Source organism: Trichomonas vaginalis, chromosome V (assembly GCF_026262505.1).
Source record: "Trichomonas vaginalis G3 chromosome V, whole genome shotgun sequence".
Classification (NCBI taxonomy): domain Eukaryota; phylum Parabasalia; order Trichomonadida; family Trichomonadidae; genus Trichomonas; species Trichomonas vaginalis.
In genome coordinates, this window is record NC_067207.1 from 7,148,762 (window position 1) to 7,169,552 (window position 20,791).

The 20,791-nt window shown below is 31.1% G+C and overlaps 12 protein-coding genes across 12 annotated transcripts, besides 5 other annotated features; 3 read left to right on the plus strand and 9 right to left on the minus strand.

Moving 5' to 3' along the window:
* Positions 1-2,699: part of a mobile genetic element that runs on past the window's edge.
* On the minus strand, positions 1,056-1,958 carry TVAGG3_0292870 (uncharacterized protein; the record flags this gene model as incomplete). Its single annotated transcript, XM_051229170.1, has 1 exon — positions 1,056-1,958. One exon carries the CDS (start codon positions 1,956-1,958, stop codon positions 1,056-1,058), a length of 903 nt encoding a protein of 300 aa, XP_051098900.1.
* A 138-nt stretch (positions 2,700-2,837) lies between the features above and the next one.
* Positions 2,838-3,476, minus strand: TVAGG3_0292880 (uncharacterized protein; the record flags this gene model as incomplete). Its single annotated transcript, XM_051229171.1, has 1 exon — positions 2,838-3,476. A coding segment is annotated over one exon (639 nt), but the record flags the coding sequence as incomplete, so codon positions are not given.
* Positions 3,477-4,547: 1,071 nt separating this feature from the next.
* On the plus strand, positions 4,548-4,763 carry TVAGG3_0292890 (uncharacterized protein; the record flags this gene model as incomplete). The annotated part of the gene is made up of 1 exon (XM_001583809.1): positions 4,548-4,763. One exon carries the CDS (start codon positions 4,548-4,550, stop codon positions 4,761-4,763), a length of 216 nt encoding a protein of 71 aa, XP_001583859.1.
* A 24-nt stretch (positions 4,764-4,787) lies between these two features.
* TVAGG3_0292900 (N-acetylmuramoyl-l-alanine amidase family) lies at positions 4,788-5,024 on the minus strand (the record flags this gene model as incomplete). The annotated part of the gene is made up of 1 exon (XM_001583808.1): positions 4,788-5,024. The coding sequence occupies one exon, from the start codon at positions 5,022-5,024 to the stop codon at positions 4,788-4,790; it is 237 nt and encodes a 78-aa protein (XP_001583858.1).
* A 443-nt stretch (positions 5,025-5,467) lies between these two features.
* On the minus strand, positions 5,468-5,911 carry TVAGG3_0292910 (protein of unknown function, DUF4108 family; the record flags this gene model as incomplete). Its single annotated transcript, XM_001583807.1, has 1 exon — positions 5,468-5,911. The coding sequence occupies one exon, from the start codon at positions 5,909-5,911 to the stop codon at positions 5,468-5,470; it is 444 nt and encodes a 147-aa protein (XP_001583857.1).
* A 433-nt stretch (positions 5,912-6,344) lies between these two features.
* TVAGG3_0292920 (regulation of protein catabolic process) lies at positions 6,345-7,574 on the plus strand (the record flags this gene model as incomplete). Its single annotated transcript, XM_001583806.2, has 1 exon — positions 6,390-7,559. The coding sequence occupies one exon, from the start codon at positions 6,390-6,392 to the stop codon at positions 7,557-7,559; it is 1,170 nt and encodes a 389-aa protein (XP_001583856.1).
* A 434-nt stretch (positions 7,575-8,008) lies between these two features.
* On the minus strand, positions 8,009-8,233 carry TVAGG3_0292930 (uncharacterized protein; the record flags this gene model as incomplete). The annotated part of the gene is made up of 1 exon (XM_001583805.2): positions 8,060-8,233. One exon carries the CDS (start codon positions 8,231-8,233, stop codon positions 8,060-8,062), a length of 174 nt encoding a protein of 57 aa, XP_001583855.1.
* A 213-nt stretch (positions 8,234-8,446) lies between these two features.
* On the minus strand, positions 8,447-9,316 carry TVAGG3_0292940 (Chain N 40s Ribosomal Protein S13; the record flags this gene model as incomplete). Its single annotated transcript, XM_001583804.2, has 1 exon — positions 8,669-9,124. One exon carries the CDS (start codon positions 9,122-9,124, stop codon positions 8,669-8,671), a length of 456 nt encoding a protein of 151 aa, XP_001583854.1.
* Positions 9,317-10,341: 1,025 nt separating this feature from the next.
* On the minus strand, positions 10,342-11,013 carry TVAGG3_0292950 (cyclin-dependent kinase inhibitor 2C-related family; the record flags this gene model as incomplete). The annotated part of the gene is made up of 1 exon (XM_001583803.1): positions 10,342-11,013. One exon carries the CDS (start codon positions 11,011-11,013, stop codon positions 10,342-10,344), a length of 672 nt encoding a protein of 223 aa, XP_001583853.1.
* Positions 11,014-11,457: 444 nt separating this feature from the next.
* Positions 11,458-12,497: a mobile genetic element.
* A 141-nt stretch (positions 12,498-12,638) lies between these two features.
* Positions 12,639-13,291: a mobile genetic element.
* Positions 13,292-13,719: 428 nt separating this feature from the next.
* Positions 13,720-14,169, minus strand: TVAGG3_0292980 (protein ubiquitination; the record flags this gene model as incomplete). Its single annotated transcript, XM_001583802.1, has 1 exon — positions 13,720-14,169. One exon carries the CDS (start codon positions 14,167-14,169, stop codon positions 13,720-13,722), a length of 450 nt encoding a protein of 149 aa, XP_001583852.1.
* A 77-nt stretch (positions 14,170-14,246) lies between these two features.
* On the minus strand, positions 14,247-14,588 carry TVAGG3_0292990 (spectrin binding; the record flags this gene model as incomplete). The annotated part of the gene is made up of 1 exon (XM_001583801.1): positions 14,247-14,588. The coding sequence occupies one exon, from the start codon at positions 14,586-14,588 to the stop codon at positions 14,247-14,249; it is 342 nt and encodes a 113-aa protein (XP_001583851.1).
* Positions 14,589-15,017: 429 nt separating this feature from the next.
* TVAGG3_0293000 (uncharacterized protein) lies at positions 15,018-18,202 on the plus strand (the record flags this gene model as incomplete). The annotated part of the gene is made up of 1 exon (XM_001583800.1): positions 15,056-18,202. One exon carries the CDS (start codon positions 15,056-15,058, stop codon positions 18,200-18,202), a length of 3,147 nt encoding a protein of 1,048 aa, XP_001583850.1.
* A 234-nt stretch (positions 18,203-18,436) lies between these two features.
* Positions 18,437-18,556: a mobile genetic element.
* Positions 18,534-18,556: a terminal%2Cinverted (terminal inverted repeat of Kolobok-N2_TV transposon ID:TVAGG3_0293010).
* Positions 18,557-20,791: the final 2,235 nt, after the last annotated feature.

Genomic DNA, 20,791 nt, shown 5'->3' on the forward strand with positions numbered 1-20,791 from the left:
AAGATTTTCAGATGGTATTAAAAATGTAATTGATAGATTAAAATATGAACAGATTGACAATATCGAATTTTTGGAATTTTGGTTTAAATATCCTGATGGAAAAAAGATTGAAGTTAAAGATAAAGCTGATACTATAACAAAAACAATTACAATGACCGATCCAGATAGTGGGGAACAAAAAGAAATAAAACAAACGATAGAAACTGGTGAAAGGTCAATTATTATTGATTATGATTCAAAGGATTATTATTCAATAATGTTAATGCTTGAATATTAAATGGCCTTAACAAAGAATTTTTCAAGTGATATTTTATATTCATCAACTATTTTATTATAAATATCATTAATGTTAATGAAGTTCAGTTGTTGTTCCGTTCTTTGATATCTTAATTGTGCTAATATCCTTTATAGGATTTATTTTTGCAACTGTTCCGCAGCATGAAACCTCATCATCTATGAAAAATTGAATCTTAACGTCTGAATCTTGAACATCACAAAGAATGGCGATAATGTGAATTAATGATTCATAAGGTAAAATAATTAAACCGGATTGATCAATTAAATTTATTATTGAATCATAATTATCAGTTATTATATCACGGTAAATTTTCATTAATTCAGAATTAATGTCTATTTTATATGGCGCATTGCGACTGGAATCGTATATTCCTGGGTTCTCGATGTTTGATGAAAGAGGTGGGGGTATGTTGGATATGTGGGGATTTCAACAGGTTCTTTACCGGGTTCAGATAAAATGATTGGGTCTCCATTCTCATGGTTTTCTTCATTCTCCTCATTCTTCGGTAAGTCACGAGTTAATAAATTTGGTTGAGTTGCTGACCTTGTTAATTCAGGGCTAACATTAACTTTAACATTTTGAATAATTCGTGATTTATCATCATTTACGTTATAACCAACCGTAATCTCTGCTTTTGCGTTAGTGTTCTTTTGACTTGTGAAACGTCTTCTCATTTATAATTGAATAAAAAAAGAAAAATATATTTAAAGTTTTATTTAGTTGTTACGGTAATATCCCAAGGTTCATCATTGTTTGCTTATACTTTCTTTGTAACTGCACCAATTATGTTATTGATATTGCTTTGAGTTTCTTCCAGTCTTATTTTATCATTTACAATATCTTTAATCATTTCATTACATGCATTCTTAAAACCATCTGATTTTTCTAATTTACGTCTATCACTTTCTTTAATTAAATCAAAGTTATAACCTTGTTGAGAATAAAGTGGTTTCTTTATCAATTCCTTGAACGCTTCTGCAAGTGAAGATGAAGAAATTCTTGCCACTTGAATTGGTTTAAATTCTGCTTTCATTGCTTCTTTCTGTTCATTGAACACTGGATCGAATAAAGCAACTTTAAAGAATTTCTTAGCTGGAATTTCAGGTCTCAAATTTGCATATTGACCATCAAACTGATTAACATATTGTGGTAATCCATCCGGTCCTTCTTCAATAGCGTTTAATTCTTCATTGAAATATGAATATGGATTATGACGGTATGAATTAATTGGACCATGTTCACCTTCTCCAATGTATTGTTTAACAGCTTTTCCATTTTCATCAAATTGCATAGGATAACATTCATTATATGCTTTACGTTTAGGATAATCAGATACAGTTAATTTGTAACCATTTATGACTTTAATATTACCTCGACCATCAGTAACGAAAACTTCATTTATACCATCAGGTTTTCCATTTGGACCTGTAATGTCTGCTTCATGTGCTTCCCAATTTGGACCATGACGTTTGGCATATGCTTGAGCTTCTGGTAATGTTAAAACGTTTCTCATTTGTTTAACATCTTTTTGAAGACCAGCAACAATATGAACTAATTCTTTCATTCCGTCTGGAACTTTCATAGTTCTATTATACACACCCCCCTTTTTGTTTGTCCCTTGTTTTAATGGAACCTGTAAAAGATTTGCTATTTCTGTCATGTTTAATTATAAATAAAAAATAAAAATTAATTATAAAAAGTTAATCAAATTTAACACATCCTTTATTTAAATCAACTATTATTTTTCCATGTTCACCTAATTGTGATATTGTGTGTAAAGTTCATTAATGCTCATTGGTAAATTCACTTGATAAAGCATAACGTTCAACTGTTGACGACTAAAACCACTGAAAATGAAAAGTGTTGATAGATTTGATTTAATGTTTGTGCTTAATGCTTTGAAGTATTGAACAGCCATGAAGAATGAACACTGAATGTGTCGACATTGAGTTAATAACTGATTAAAATATGATTTCTCATTTGTTATTAGTTTTGATTTCACCGCATCATCTAGAAAAATGAGTGAATGCAAAAATTCTCTATCAAAATTTGAAATAGAAAGTGTTTCAAATAATTCATCCCGTTGTTTATCAATAATTTTATCCTCTAATCCTTGCTTCTTGATTGTATTATATAATTCTTTATACATTAAAAAGTTTTTTAAATAATCTTCTGCTTCTTCTTGTGATAAATAAATAATTGGAATTTTGATTAAATGCTTTAAAGATTCAAATGTATCATCTGAAGGTGAACCTGAACGGTTGATATAAATTAACACATGTGAATGGGGGGAAGTGTTAGCAATAATGATAATTTGTTTTAATATCGTTAATGTTTTACCTTTATTTTGTTTACCAATTGCTGCAGTGATTGAATTTAAGTAACATTCAGAATATGGAATTTTCATTAATTTTTCCTTAGATAGAGCATTTCTATTATCACTCAATGCTTCATTAATCATATCATCTACGTATGTATTATATACTCCCGCTAATTCTTCAGAATTTAAATCCATTTAATCAAAAATAAATTTATAATTTTATACATTTCTATTCATCAATATTTCATCATATGAACTTCTATACTGTGGTGGTGTACCTGTTGGATGATATTTCAAACCTTCATCCGGTGTCCATGTCCAATACGTAGTCCTAGTAAACCAAACCTGAGGAGGATTTGTCACCTTTGAACAGTAAGTGTCATTTACACCCTGAATGATTGGATAAGCTTTCACTTGTACTGTAACTTGTGAGTTGAAAGTTTCTAATCCATCAAAGAATATACCCGCTCCATCACGTTGAACTGGAATAGTGCATAAGAATGAAGTTTGGTCTTTCCATGTTCTAGCTAATGGTGTGCCATCATCATCATTCAGTGGTCTAGTTAATGAGTCCTCGTATTCTTCCGTGCATTCATTCACTCCATCTAAATCAGAAGCTTGAAGCATACGTGTAAAGAATATGTCACCCACTGTGGTCATCGCTTGATCGGGGAAGTTTCTGGAATCTATAGTGACCTGAAGACCTCGAAGCATTGGATTTTCTAAAACTGTTCTTTGCATTGCATTCTTCGGAAATGCTAACACAACATCTGTAACATTATGAAGAGCGTATGAGAAATCTGAGCTAATACCTTCAGGAGTGATGCAACCTCCATTTAGTGAACGAACGTCAATATGTTGAGCTGGAATCATGAATGGATCTTCCTTACTGAATAAACGTGGAATTGCTTTAACTGATTCTTCAATTAAACCGTATCCTGGTGTAATACATTTATCCTCTAAAACTTCCATCTTTGTGCATGAAATAATAACATCATCAACTGTTGCGTCAGCAGATGTAGTGGCTAAGCTGTAATTAATTTGGTAGGAAGTCCGATTTGTTGGAATTTGCGATCATATTTATAAACATGATTCATAATCTTTTCATAATTTTCATCAGTTATCTTTTCATAAACGTAATTTTGTAAATCAGCAACTCTTAACGGGTCAACCTGACAAAATACTAAAGTATCCCTGAAAACATAATATTTAAGAATGATTTCACCAAATGATTTAGGATAATCATCGAACGCCTGAAATGCTAACAAATCATTTACCGGAATAATCATATCAAAAGTGACATCAACTTCTTCATTTGCTTTCTTGAAAACTTCTGAAGGGTCAATATATTTACCACATACTGAGTTATCATATTTTTGAACATTATTATATAACGAATGAACAAACTTTTTAACTTTCCTTTCTGATTTTGGTTTATATGTTGCAAATGCGAAAGATTCACGGGCGCAATCCATCTGAAGATAACCGGCATCACCTCTTTCGGTTTCTACTTCTAATTGTTTAAAGCTTTGATTTGATGATTTGTAACCAACGAATAAACGCATGCATTTAAAAGCGGCATCACATGTGAAAGCTTTATTTGAAACTAGAGTTGCTTTAACTTTGCGTTTAATATATGTGTCACCTAATTGGTTCACATCATGAGCTGGATTTGTAATTCTTAAATGAGTTTGTTTTATTCAAAATATGGAGCATCAGAGTCATAGCATGAACTTTCAAGTTCTCTATAATATCTTCTACCGTCATTCTTTGCGAATATTTCATTTATCTTTTCGAATGAATGAAACACATTTCCATTAATTGGTTTAGTGTTTGGCACCAAATAGTTAGTCGTCATTTATTATTAAATAAAAAAATCAAAATTGAAAAGATGAAAATGAAATTTTAATTTTAATGAAATAATCAACTATGGCTGCAGGATTCTTTAAGAAACTGTGGGATAAAGTAAAAAGAGGAGCGCATAAAGTTTGGGAAACAATGAAGAAAGGAGCAAATTGGATATTTAAGAATAAAGAAGCAATTAGTGACATTGCTGAATCAATAACACCAAAAGCTGCCCCAATAAGAGAAATTTTAAATAAAGGAGAAAAAGTTTATCAAAGACTACAACCAATACTAAGATAAAAATAATATTTATTTATTTTTCCACTATTTACCCCCTATTTTATTAAGTATTCCTTCAGCAATTCCACCAATTGCGTTACCTGCTTGTGCTCCCATCGCCGGATTACCTGCTTTAGTACCTAATACTCCACCTATGATAGTTCCTGCCGTTTTCGCTACTGGTGCCAAAAAGTTTGCAACAGGTTTAATAACCTTTTTATAAACCCAACCTGCAGCTTTCTTAATTCCATCCCATAATTTTTTAAAGAATCCTGCCGCCATTTCTGATTTAATATTAATTAAAAAATATATTTCATCACTTATATTCTAATTTTTATTTAATGATAAATGAAACCGATTTTAAAAATAAATGAAACAGAGGAGGAAGAAATAAATGAAAGTGAAAATGTTCAACAAAAAATAAACGTTGTTAAACCAATTACTGAAATAAAAATTTTTTCATCTGTTGAAGAATTTAATGACTATTATGCTAATAATAAAAAATTATTTGAAGAATTGACAACATGTAAATTGAATAAAATGTTTAAAGTTGATGGATTCAAAATTTCAAAAATAAAAGGAGTGGTTAGTTTGAAATCTATTCCTCAATCAAGAATCACCTCATTAATGAAAATTGATGATTTAACAAAAAGAATAGAAATTATTGAAGAGCGAATAAATCAAATTATTGATTTCATAAATCATGACTCGTTGAGCCCGGGTCCTTAAAGCTCATCACTGAGTTCAAGGTTATATTCATCAAATATTTCATTATTAAATGCAACTTCTGCTAGTTTATTTATTTTTTCAATACGATCATTTGAAAGTCTATCGTTTAATTTTTTCTGAAGTTTTTCATTTTCTAGTTCTGAAACTTTATTTGGATGATATTTAAACCCGTTAAATTCTTTTTCCTCAGTTTTGATCATTAATTTACAAAGAACTTTTGTGGTTGGAATTCGTTTAAACCATTTATCATTAATATTTGTTATATATTCAATATCTGGAATTAATTCCCAAATTTTTGCATTTTCAATTAATTTATTATCAAATGCAAAAGCAATAGGTTTAATATTAAACTTACCTTTATAATATAAACTTTCTACATAATCATCGAAATAAACATCTACTTGTTTAACATTTTCAAGAATTGGTGAAAGAGCATCCATTAATTGATTGACGGTTACGAATCTTGATCCACTCATTTTCATACAAATTAAAAAAAAATAAATTATTCAAAAATGTAAGACATGAATTTTTAAAGTTTATTTTTTTATTTTTTTTATTTTTTTTATTTCATTATGTATGGGTTTAGTGTAAATGTCTTACAATTTTGAAAATTTTTTAAATCTTGATTTATTCAAAAACGTAAGAATAAAAACCGTAAGAATCATACATTTTTTACTTCATATGTTAAAAAAAATGATACAAAATCGCTCGATATTGTATGAATTCTTACGTTTACAAAAAAAGTCACAAAACCCGCATTATATACTACTTGGAATTTATTTGTTTTCTATTTGCTTTTCCCATTTACAATCAAGTCTATTTAAAATATATTTCCAAAAAAAATGCAAATTGATATTAGTTCGATTGAGAAATTTTAGATTGTTTCCGGCTGTTTTTCTATCGACCAACTTATTAAAAATGGAAGAAGACCCAATAGTACAGCGTCTCACACAAATTGTCAACGAAATAAATTTATCAAATGTCCATCAATCCATCTGCTCATTTTACGACCTTCACCAAAAATTAACAGCTGAAAATATCAATCAATTTGCATCAAAATTCGGTCTTACAGTTCCTCCAACACAAAAGCCAGAGGCCATGCCAGTCAATCAATTTATCATTGCTGCATTGCCTTTTGTCATGTTCCTTTTCGATAATAAACAACCCGAGCTTGTCGAGTTCCTCAAGTTCATTCTTTCCTACATAGAAACACAGGATATCCCAAGACAATTCGATAGATTAACAGCTAAATTTTATTTCTTCTTCTCATTAGTTGCAGAAGATCCATTATCAACTCTCCTTGCAGCTTATCGCCGTTCCTGCGATTCCCACTTCCACCAAACACAAGCGACAATCGCCAACTGCATTCTTAAACGTTATATCGACATCGGCGGATATTCTCTTGCTTTATCTTTCCTTAAGCACTGCAATTTCCCATCTGATGCATCACCAGCCCAGCTTGGCCGTTACCACTTCTTCGTTGGCCATCTCAAAGCCATTACTCTCGAGTATGCTGAAGCTCAATACCATTTACAGCTTTCTCTTCGCCGCGCTCCACAAAACCGTTATAGCGCCCAGTTCCGTGGTCTCGTTACCCGCCATCTCATGGTCGTCATGATGCTCCAAGGCCAAGTTCCTTCAAGATCGATGTTACTTGACACTCCAGTTTACCTCGACCTCGCACGTTCCATCCTCAAAGGCGACGTTATCGCTTTCCAGGAGGTTGCCTCGTCCAAGGAGTTCGAAGAAGACGGTTTGGCCCCACTTGTCCAGAGATTGAGATCTTCTGTTATCCTCGCTGGCCTTACAATGATCGCACACTGCTACTCGAGAATCAGCTTCGCAGATATCGCTGAATTCCTCCATATCGGTAGCGCTGAAGATGCAGAAGGTTTTTGCGCAAAGGCAGCCGCTGACGGTTTGATCGATGCCGTTATTGAACATGAGAACGGCTGCTTGATATCAATGAGTGGTAAAGAGGATATCTCCGCTGGCTTCGGAGAGAGACTCAACAAGGATATCCAGGACTGCTTCGGAATTAGAGAGGATACACAGAGAACAATGCACGAAGAAAATGTCACAGATTAAATCTTCTTTAAATTATTATTAATATGAATTTAATTTTTTTTTTAATATTAAATTTTATGAATGAAATTTTGACTTAAAGTATCATTACATTATAAATTTACAAAGGATACATTCGAAATATCTCAATTTCACTCAATAATAAAAAGATTATTATCTATGAATTTTCATATTTATCATATTGTTAACCAAATATGGCTATGATATATATTAGATCAATACTGTGATTACATGTCTTGTGCTTTTACATAGGTTTTAAGTAAGAATGTGCTTGATAAATAATCGATAACACGAAAACATATTTTAGGCATGACAATGATAGTTGTTGATCTCAGAATCTAATATGAGACCTAAACAACGAATCCAAAATTAAATAAAAATATATTTTTAATTTTTATAAAAATTCATGAGTAAATACTATAGTAGATTTAGAGAAAAATAAAATCATGAATGGGTGGAATATAAAAGTACATTTAATCGAATTTATTGACTTGTTGAAAATTTTAGAGCTTCGTTGCGACGTAAATTGGGAAAATGATTACGAAGGCTGAGGTTCCAATGACCCAAGCAGTCTCTTTCACGATCTGTGTGATCTGCTCGAGTTTTGATGGTTGAGGAGGAGGCATCATCATCATTTTTTTTTTGTAAAATTTTTTTCTTGAGACCAAGTTGAACATTAAGATTTAATATCTTAATATTTAATGCATTCATGTCATTTGGTCAGAATTACTGCTCAATTTTGACTATCGGCCATTATTTGAATCAAAATCGTTTCAAATCATTCAAAAAATCAAGTTACAAACTATCAACGTTTCAAACAAAAAAGCTCCTCCAATAATTAATGCTGAATAAGTCTCTCATCATCATGCAAGATTAAAATATATTTATTTAATTGATACAATATACAAACTGACAAGGTGCAAAGTTCTGATTTAAACTTGTATAGTTATGCATCCTCCAAAGTTCTTAAAATTACATTGAAATTGAGGAAAATGAGTTTTGATTTATGTAAATTCAAAATTAATGTAAAATAAGAGAGTATTATTTGCTTAAAAATGTTGATTTTGGCACATCTTTATCAAATTTAAATTTTTATCAAACGAATATAATGCTTAAGCAACGAGAGCAGAAGCTGTCTGAGCGTTGTACTTCCAGTTTGGAGCAAGAACACGGCGTGTCTTGTAGTAGCGTGTAAGACGGTGGATACGAGATTCGATAAGAATAAGGCGGTACTTGCCATCAACATCGTGCTTAGCATGTTCAAGGTGCTTGCGAACGTTTGTTGCCTTCTTGATGAGGTGGTAGAGTTCCTCTGGAAGAGCTGGTGCAAGGCCATTAGCCTTAAGGATGCGGAGAACCTTAACACCTGTAACAGCACGGACCATACCAACGCCGTTGCGGTCACGAAGGAGAGCGCCGATTTGTGATGGGCGAACACCCTTCTTTGCATAATCGCAGATCATTTGAACGCAGTTCTCGGCAGAAAGCTGAAGCCAGTGTGGGGCTGAACGGCGGTATGGGCATGTAGAAGAAGAAATACCTTTGCCTTGGGAATGGAGACGACCCATTGAAAGAAAAGGTCCACAACGATTATTTTCAATTCAATTCTTCATTGGGCCATTTCTAAATAGAATTAGTATTTTGAGAAATTTAAAACATTTCTATTATTCATTCAATGTGCAATATCTTATTTTTAAGTTAGATTCTAGATTCATCATATATTCTTCAATCCATATTAATGATGTTAAGGAGACTTGGCGGATTATTAATCTACGATAAATTGGGTTCTCATTTTTATATTTTTTATGACGTAATTTTGATAGTTTTCGTTCAGAAATTTTAATCATATTTCAAATAAGCATAAAACATTATTCTTCACTATTCGCTTGGCGCTTTGCAGTTACAGGAGGTCTCCGAAGGTTGGAGAAGTGATAGTTTTCAAACTTTATTAGTATAATTGAAATCATATTCTTCTCGTCTGTCACTCAAAATTCTTGTGAATTGAAAGGTTTACGCGCGAAGAATATGATTTCAAGTTTTTCTTTTTTTAATTTTGCAAGAAAATAAAATCTTTGATATCAATCCTTTATCGAAAAAGCATTCAAGAGATTTTCGATTTAATATCTTCATAATTTAGATTATTTGTGAACAATTAGCTATCTTGAATTCATTTCAGAAATGTTAAAGATTTTTTTTGAAGCATTTCCATTATCGTTTATGTTATATAATCAAATAAAAAATCATTCTAATTTGAATTAATAAAATGTTTGAATGAATCATTCTAATTTGAATGAAATAATGTTTTAATTTTTAGCACATATTTTTTGAATCAAAATTATATAGCATTTAGAGGCATCTAGATTACAGAATAAACTAAGGAATACGCTTTACATACTGATTATTTGCTTAGAATGTAGTCAAAGCACAATATTTGTGATATAATTTTAGATTATACAACTCATGATTAATAAAAAACGGCTATTCCGGACTTCATATTATGCGGTAATATTGCCCTACATATGAGCAATTAAAAGAACTCAAGTTGTATTTTTATGAAATTTTACATGTTCGAAATGCTAAATGTGATATAAAGATACAGACCGTTTGGTCGGAGAGAAGCCTTAACTATTTTATTTTCTCTTTTTTATTCTAATGAAATTCATCTTCGAGAAAAACCAGAAAAAGAATAGTATCTTATATAAGAATATTATTTCGCAAAATGCAAAATGAGAACCTTTTTAGTTCTTGTATTATAACTACTTTGTGCAAGATGAAGTGCTGTTTTTCAATTTTTATTTTTTTCATTCATATTAGCACTATGCGAAATGAGAATTTCGGCAATTTCTTTACTATCGTACCGTGCTGCAATATGAAGTGCTGTTTCTCCATCATCATTTTTTTCATTGATATTCGCACCATGTGAAATGAGAATTTCGGCAATTTCTTTATAATTATGCAATGCTGCAATATGAAGTGTTGTTAATCCATCATCAGTTTTTTCATTGATATTCGCACCATGTGAAATGAGAATTTCGGCAATTTCTTTATAATTATACAATGCTGCAATATGAAGTGCTGTTAATCCATAATCAGTTTTTTCATTCATATTCGCACCATGTGAAACGAAAATTTCGGTAATTTCTTTATAATTATACAATGCTGCAATATGAAGTGCGGTTTCTCCACTTTTATCTTTTTCATTCATATTCGCACCATGTGAAATGAGAATTTCGGCAATTTCTTTACTATCGTACCGTGCTGCAATATGAAGTGTTGTTTTTCCAGAATCAGTTTTTTCATTGATATTCGCACCATGTGAAATGAGAATTTCGACAATTTCTTTATAATTATGCATTGCTGCAATATGAAGTGCGGTTTCTCCAAAACTATAAGTTTTTTCATTCATATTCGCACCATGCGAAACGAGAATTTCGGTAATTTCTTTATCATTATGCATTGCTGCAATATGAAGTGTTGTTTTTCCAGACTCAGTTTTTTCATTGATACTCGCACCATGTGAAATGAGAATTTCGGCAATTTCTTTACTATCGTACCGTGCTGCAATATGAAGTGCGGTTTCTCCATCTTGCTTTGTTTTATTGATGTTCACATCATGTGAAAAGAAGTATTCGATAAAAGTTGGAATATTAAGGGTGCACCCGCATGTACGTTTATTTGAGAGGAGGAGGATTACCCTCTCAATTTTGAAAGCTTCGTTAACTTAATATCTCGATGAATATTGGATTAAAATTGAATTTGCCCATACCAATATATCTGATACAATATCCTTAAGTTTTACTAAAAAGAATTTTTTAAAATCCATGCAGATTCGGGGATTTTTAAATTTTTTGATTTTTTTCGAAAATTTTTCGGGAAAAAAATATTTTCAGAAGAGCCTTAAGGGTGCACCCGTATGTACGTTTATTTGAGAGGAGGAGGATTACCCTCTCAATTTTGAGGGATTCGTTAGTTTATTTTCTCGATGAATATGCAATAAAATTTGATTTTTACCTTATCAATATACTTCATATAATATACACATGTTCATGTAAAAACTTTTTTCCAAAATCCTCAGGAATTAAGGGATTTTTGAATTTTAAGAATTTTTTTCGAATTTTTTCGAAAAAAAAATATTTTCAGAACAGCCTTAACGGCTAAGATTTAGGAACAATGTTAAGTATCAAAAAGAAAGGAGGTCTGATATAGACAACATATATCGTTGAAGGTTGAAAAAATCTCTAATATTTGAGCCCAAAATTTCAAATTTTAATTTTTTGAAAAAAGAGGCCACCCGTATGTACGTTTATTTGAGAGGAGGAGGATTATATTTTTGAAAGGGTGAAACATTATGAATATGTTAATTATATAATAATATGTATTATTATAAAAAAGAAAAAAAAAGCACGTTAAAATTTTTCTTTCTTGATTTTTTACAAAATCTACTTAGAATTATGCAAAATATGACTAAATAATTATAAATTTCAAGTTAAATTTTAATTTTGATAATTAATTTAAATTTCAAAATATCAAGTTCAGTTCGACTATGTATGTAGTAATTCCTCAATAAAGTGCCAAAACCCTATTAAAATATATGAACATTTTCAACATTTTAATGTTTTTATTTAAAAATTTGATGGAATATGAGCTTCAAACAATTATTATGTAAATAAAAATAATTAAAGATATGTATTTATTCGTATTACAACCGTAGTAAGTCGATTCTTCCTTTCTTCTACTGAGTTTTGAATTTGATTTCGAATTGTAAAGAGATTCAAAGGGAAAATACTAGCGGATAAAAACTACCTCCATGAAAGGGTCATAATGGAGTCAAGTTGTATTTTTTGATATTTTTTGCTTTTCGAGCCTAAATAGGTAGCCAAGATAATGCCTAAAAATAAGGTTCTAAATTCTGAAGTTTACATGATCCTCTCGTGTGCACCCTTAACGGCTAAGTTTTATGTTTAATGTTGAGTATCAAAAAGAATGGGCATCTGATATAGCCATCATATATCCCAGAAGCAAATAAAAATTCTGACTTTTTAAGCATAAAAAATGAAATTTTATTTTTTGCAAAAAACAGGCCACCCGGATGTACGTTTATTTGAGAGGAGGAGGATTAAATTTTTGAAAGCACTAAAATTTGTAAATATGCTAGTTATATAATAATATGCATTATTTTAAAAAATAAAAATTAAAGCACGTTAAAATTTTTTTTGATGAATTTTTACAAAAGCTACTCAGGATAATGCAAGATATGAGTAGTTAAACATAAATTTCAAATCAGATTTTACTTATAATAAATATTTTAAATTTCCGAAAATTAAGTTCAGATCGACTCTATACGTAGTAAATACTAAATAAGGTGCCAAAAACATATTAAACAGTATCAAAACTATCAAGATTGTAATGTTTTTGAAGAAAAATTTATAGAATTATGGACTTCAAACAGATATTATGTAAATAAAAATAATATAATGAATTTATTTATTCGTATAATAGCAGTAATAAGTCGATTATTCACTTCTACTTCTGAGATTTGAATTTAATTTCGACAGAAAAAGAGATTCAAGAGGAAAATACTAGGGGATACAAACAGCCACCATGACAGGATTATTATGGAGCCAAGTTGTATTTTTTGATATTTTTAGAGTTTTCCTACCTATTTAGGTACCAAGTTATTGCTTAAAAATTAAGGTTCTAAATTCTGAAGTTTACATGATCCTCCCGGGCGCACCCTTAATTCAGGAATGAGTACGTAAATTCTGTTAAAGTTGATAATCCAAGCATTAATTACTAACGAAAATATGCAACATCTCTCTCTTTTTTTGAGGCATGTATGAATTTTTTTATTCTATAGATTTGTAGCATCATATTGTGCAGTGTTAATAGAAACAATACGATTATCTTAACAAATGATAATGCAGATCTAAAAGCGTTTTCAAATACATTGAATCCCATGTCAATTTTTGAATGTTTTTTATTTAATTTTGATTTTTCATTTGTTATTAATAAGAACTAGAAAAGTAATACCAATTTATAATGCAAGGTAATGTACATAATAGGATAATGAAGTACCATCTAAAAATACAAGTTTCAATTTTTATTGAAGGAGTCCGAGCCATAAATAGCGAAATTTAACAAATGATGCATATTCTTTTGCTGTTTAGAATATCGGTGAATAAACAAAGCATTTGTCAAAATCATTAGTTTGATCGAAATAAACTAAAAAGGATTCAAGATTATTGTAAATTCCACAGTATTCTAAATTAATCTCTATATTGTATTCATTCTGCAAGAATGTAACAAAATCAATGTTGTGTGAAATAATTGCATATTCCATGCAATCTTCATATGGTGTTTGGTATTTCAAACATTCGCTCATGATTTCTGGATTTCCTCCTAAAAATGAAAATTGTAGACATGTTAGAGATATTTTTGAGTGAAATTTCGTTCTTAATATCTTGAAACAATCAACTGCTCCATGGTAACAACATAATTCAAGTAGAGAATATCCTACTCCAGAATATGGATATAACATGCTTTTACGTCTTTGAACTTTATCAAATCCATCTCTTTCTGTGAATGTGATGAATCTTTCTTTGTCATCATTCATAATTGCTCTGTATATTGTATTTTCTGTTTGAATATCGAGATCTTCTGAATTAACTTCTTTAAAATCGGCTGATGTATCTAGTTAATTCCATATTCTTTATAAAACAGGAAGTTTGAAATAAGTAGGACGCGGTTGACCTCTTTGACTTGATATTCATCAGAAATGAGTTTGGCAAGATATAAATATGACTTTGTATAGCGATTATTATACGGAATGAGATTTAAAATGTCTTTTACTATATCTTTGGGAGGATATTTATTGGAATCAATCAATTCTGTCTTGATAATTTTGTAAATCGAGTTTAATTCTTCTTCTTTTTCGTTTCTCAACCGATATAACGCATTAAATATATCGATATAATATTTATAGGTACTTCGCAATTTGTTGTATTCGTTTGGATGATCGTCTTGATCGGACATTAATTATTTTTATAAAGGACACAATTTTACCTTATAAATACCACTTAAATTTATTAGAAGAAAAAAATCCTATGTAATACATCTATGACCAAAAAGATTTCGGATATAATTATATCATATCCGAAATTTAAAGAAAAAACTATTACATTGGTGGTGGTGGCGGTGGTGGTGTAGGGACATCTACGCCTAAAGATGTTGGTTCGTCTTAATATATGAACTTGTCAATCTTTGGAATTGTTAGTTGATACTTGAAAATTTTAATAAGCATATTCTATAATCCCATACTTTTTGATGTCATTTCTCTAATATGAGTTTATTTGATCTCGATTTATCCCAAATAATCAAATAAACATTAAATATTTTATTGACATCATATGGTAATAATAGATCCACATGAATTAATTTCATATTTAGAATGATTGACATAAATTTCAATAATCGTTCTTTTGCACGTTTTTTAAATTTGAATGATTAATGCTTCCCCTGAAGGGGACTTATTAAATCAAATCAGGGAAGCATTAAACTTTGGAGCCAAAGTAGAGACTACAAATTTAAAGTCAGTAATGACTGATATTTGTACAAATGTCTCAAAATTACAAAAAGATGTACAAAAAATCAGTCTAGAATTAGCAAAAAAGGCAGATTCAGAATCTACAGCAAAGTCAATTGCTGATTTAGAAGCAAATATTAATTCAGATCATCAAACTCTAACAAATCTCCAAACTTCAGTGCAAGATATGAAAAATGACATGTCAATAAACTATAGAAAGATACTATCCGAATCAAAACGCTACACAGAACTCTTATTAAACGATTTTAGACAAGAAATGGAAGATACAAATAACAAAAATTTACTCATTGCTAAAGCATCTGGAGCAGATTTGAATGTACTAAGCAAAGCAAACTTACCAGAGGGAACTGTTCCTGTTATTAGCGCTCCTCATGAAGAAGAAAATTCTCAAATAACAACACCTCCTAAATCTCCTAAAGAAGAACCACAAGAAACACACGAAGAAGAGAAAGAATATGATTCAAAGGGTTTGCAGATAAGAGTTCCTTCTCCAGCGAAAGAAATGGCTTCAAGTCAAACATCAATTCCTCCAACACCAGAAAAAGGATCTCGACCACCTTCCAGACCACCTGAGATTCCACCAGATCTATTACAAAGACTTGATACGCTTGATTTCCGTATATCCGAAAATGATCAGGAAATTCAACGTATTTCCAACTTGGTTGAAGAAATAGAGAATCTTAAGAAGATGCTTGATGAACAAAATGCTAAGTTTGGCGATCAATCTCTCAAATTAAACGAAGAACTTGAAAATCTCAAAGCAAGCGCTGCTCAATTCAATGCCCTTTCATCATCAGAGAAGATTTCAGTTCAGCCTTCGCTCAATTCAATCAATGAAACTGAAATTGAAGAAAAAGATCTCAAAATTAAACCAAAAACAGAAGAAGTTACTGAAAAACCAAAGACTCCAGTTCAATCTGAAGAAAAAGAAGAAGAAAAACCATCAGAAAATGAAGAAAAATCAAATCCAGAAGATGATGATAAGAAAGAACAGGCAGAATTGGAAGCCAAGCTTAAGAAACAACAAGAACAGATGATGGCCATGATAAATAACTCAAAGAACGAACAAATTGACACTACAGAGTTAATGAAGCAAATTATGGATGCAGTTCGCTTCGAAATCGAAATTAATACTCGCCAAAACAATGAAAAGACCAATGAGAAGATCAGGCAGATGGTAAATGACCTAAACAACGAGATTTCCGGAAATCAAAATAAAATCAACGAAATCATCAAAGGCTATGATGAAAAACTTCTTGCATTGCAGAAGAAATCAGCTGAAGACCTTAACAAGTTCACAGCTTCTTCAAACAGCGTTCAAGCAGAATTAAAGGACAAAAGTGACCAATTACAGAAATCTGTTGAATCACTGAACGAGAAAGTGAAATCTATGAGTGCAACAAGTAATCTTGGCCAGAAAATTACGACAATTCCTATCAAAGAAGGAAAAGCAGATTTATCTCAAATTTTGGCCCAGCTTGGCAACGCCGTTCAAGCAATTACCGAGTTAGATACACGCTTGGCTATCTGCGAGAAGTCCAGTGCCGATGTTTCCCAGGAAACAATTAAATCAATCCGCGATGTCCTTAACGACCACGACGGGCGCCTTAACGGATATGATTCCAACATTGTCGGCATCGAAATGAAGATAGGCGCACTGGGAGATAGAGTAAGTGAACTGAAAGGATCCGACCACACAGCAGATGACGAACGCAAATTCAACCAAATCAGGGAATTAATTGCCAATCTTGAAGACAGCACTAAATCTCTACGCGATAGCCTCACAAAAGTCATCCAAGACAATGCAACAGAGAGAGTTTCCCAAATGATGCAGAAAACCAAAGTAGAAGAGCACACGAAATCACTGGAAGACCTCAAACAAGATATTGCCAAAATGAAAGAAGAAAACAGTGCATTATCTTCACGTCTTAAGAAAGTTATATCTTTGATTCAGAATATCAACACCGAACTATCAGAGAAGATAAATAATACTTCAAATACAGTTACTGTATATACAGAAGAGATCGAAAAACTTAAGAATATGCTAGCAAATACAGAGAAGAATTTCACTGCGGCCATTTCAGCGACAAACGAATTATTGACAGCTCGTAATGAAGAAAGACCTAAATCATCAGCATCAGAGAACAGATCTCCATCTCCTCCACTTCAGCCTGCTCTTCAGAACACTCCGACAACTGAATTAAGAATAGAATTCTCAGGAAACAAACCAGAATCTGACGAAGAAATTCCTCCGACAACTCCTGTTACTGTTGAAGATACAGCGACAAGTCCACACATGGAGATTCCTCAGAACAACTGGGTAGAACGTCCTCTTGAGAAGTCTCAGTTGCCTAAACTGAAACAGCCTAAACAGTTGTCAGACAAGAGAAAGAGTGCAAGGTCTATTTTGGGAACTGTTGATCAGAAGAAGTTCGAAGAATCAAATCAGAAAGTTATTGGTATCGAATCATCAATGACAAGTGTTAAATCAGCACTGGATACATTGAGAACACAGACTAAATCATTAACAGATACAAAAGCAGATAAAGATGCTGTTCAAAGTTTGTATGAACAACTTAAATCTGCTTTGGCAGAAATGAACAACAGATTGGGATCATTCAGAAGATTGCTTGGAACTAAAGTTGATGCAAGTGATCTTCAGAACTTGAGGAAGGAATTGTTGATCACTTACCAGGCCCAAGGAGAAACAGCTGCAGGAACAGAGAACATCAGATGTCTTCTTTGTGGTCAGATAAGAAAAGGTGTTACAGGAACAGCTGATCAAAAGATTGAATCACAGATTAAAGATGCGGCACAGATTGCAGATAAACTTGGTGTTACACAGACAAAGAACCAAGTTGAGATTGTTCCTGCAGGTCCTTTGTTCTCTTCTTCAGTTGGACAAGGAGATGAAGAAGGAACACCTGTTTATATCTACACACAAAACGGAGAGATGTACAAAGGAAGATCAATGGAGAAACAAAGAATTGTTCCAGCAGAAGGACCAATTGTTCCTGATGATGCGCCACTTCCAAATCTTTAAAACAATTTATGTTTTTATTATTATCATTTTATAAAAATAATGTATAAATTTTTTTATTTGAATTTATCAAAATAGTTAATTCTTTTACTCTTTTCACCTTGAAGTGCTATATTATTACTCTCCTTAAATGTTTAATAAATATTAGAAGATATTTTGACATTTAACATTACTAAAACAAAACAATATATTGGTCTCAATGATTCAATTTATTTTGGGGTGTTTCAAATTCATTAAGGGTGCGCTTACGCCCCCATGACACGGCCTTCAATTCAGATGTTTTAGGTTAATTTTCAATGACGCTTCACACCAGTTGTCAGAAATTTGAATCAAAGTCAGATGGGCGTAAGTGCAGCCTAAAAAAAAAGATCCAAATTTCAATTGATGATATTGTTTTATGCTCTATGCTTATTAAAGACAGGGATGAGACTCACAAGTTGCAAGCACTTGATTTGATGATAAATAAAATCATCGTTTGTTTCTTGATCACTTTGTGGATTTGAGATATAATCAAGCACTTCAATGGTTTTACTATCTTCAATTTCAGTAGTGTTATCATAATGAACTACAACTGACTTTTCTCCAAAATAAGATTTGCACGATTCTGATAAATTTGTTTTATGAGTTATAAATAAATGACTTCTTTTCGGAAATGCATATGTAACGGTGGATTCAACAGAAAAATTACTGGGAATATAAATTTTTATTCGATGAAAAACATCTGAAAATGAATATGGGTAAATTCTAATTGTGTTCATATTATTTAAAAAGAAAATTTTTCTTAGATTTATGCAATTTCTAAATGCGTGATATCCAATATATGTTACTTTTTGTGGAATTGTAATGCTTTTTAAGTTTGAACAAAATTGAAAGGCCCATATTCAATCATGGTTACATTTTCTGGAATAGAAATTCTTGAAATTGATGTACAAAAACTTAATAAATTTGGATTAATTTTAATTATTTTTACCGGAATTGTAATATTTACTAATAATTTGCAATAACAAAATACACCTGAACCAATATATGTAATTTTTTCCGGTATTCTAAATATAGAGAGATTTGTACAGTTGCTAAATGCATAATTTCCAATAGATGATAATTTTTCTGGTATTGTGATATTTGTAAGACTTATACAATAGCTAAATGCATAATCTCCAATATATAATACTCTTTCTGGTAATATAATAGTTTTGATCTGAGTACAATTACTGAATAGCATTGTATAAATATATTGCACCTTCTCAGGAATTGTAATATTTACCAATGATGAACAATATTGAAAAGCATATGGTCCAATTTCTTTAATTGTATTTGTGAGGGTGATATTTGCTAATGAAGAGCAATTATAAAATGCATAATTTCCAATATCTACTAACTTATTAAGGATCGTAATATATTTTAATGAGCAGCAATTACCAAATGCCCACCATCCAAGAGATGTTATGTTTCCTAGAAAGATAATACTAGTTAAAGATGTACAACCTGAAAATGTAGATGATTCAATCTTTGTCACTTTGTCTGGAATTACAATTCTTATTAATGATATGCAACCCATAAATGCTTGAAGGTTAATAATTTCAACATTTTCTAGTATCGTGATTTCTTTTAATGATATACAATATGCAAAAGCTGCATTTTGAATTTGCGTTACATTTTCTGGAATAGTGATATGCTTTAATGACTTGCATAGACAAAATGCAAAAGTTCCAATTGTTTTGACATTTTTTGGGATCGAAAAATATTCTAATGAAGTGCAATTATTGAATACATTATGATCAATAGTTGTGATATTTTCTGGGAAAGAAATAATTGCTAGTGATATACAATCTTGAAAGGCACCATATCTGATATATCTGACATTTTTGGATATCGAAACATTGATTAATGAAATACATCTATGAAATGCATCAAGTCCAATATCAGTGACATTTTCAGGAATTGCAAATTTTGTTAAGGAATGACAGGAATAAAAGGTATATGATTCAATTTTTGTTAATGTATTTGGAATAGTAATATCTTTGAGATATTTGCAATTAGAAAATGCATAGCTTCCTATTTTTGTTATATTTTTATGAAGTTTAATTGATGAAATATTAACATTATTAAAGCAATAATCAGAAATGGTTGTTACATAATTAGGAACAATGTATTCATTTTCTGAGTATGTTTGAACAACCCAAAATAATGTTGAATTATTTGTTCCGCTGTATAATGATGCTGACTCAACTTTATAATATGGGTTTTCAGGATCAATAGTTATGTTTTCTATCGGACAATTATAAAATATTCCATATCCAAATTCTAGAGATTTTGTAATGAAAAATGAAGAAATTTTTGTGAAACCAAAGCAAGTATGTTCAATTCTTTTTAAATTAGAATTTGAGGAAATATTAAAAGATATCAAACCACTACCATAAAATGCATTACTATTAAGAATTTCTACTGAATCTGGTAGATTAATTGTTTTTAAATTTGAATTGGAACTGAAGCAATTACTTCCTATTCTTGTTATGTTTGGGGGTAGAATGACCGTTTCCAGATAACTACAGTATTCAAAGATCGATTCATTCAAAGTTCCAAGTAATTTGC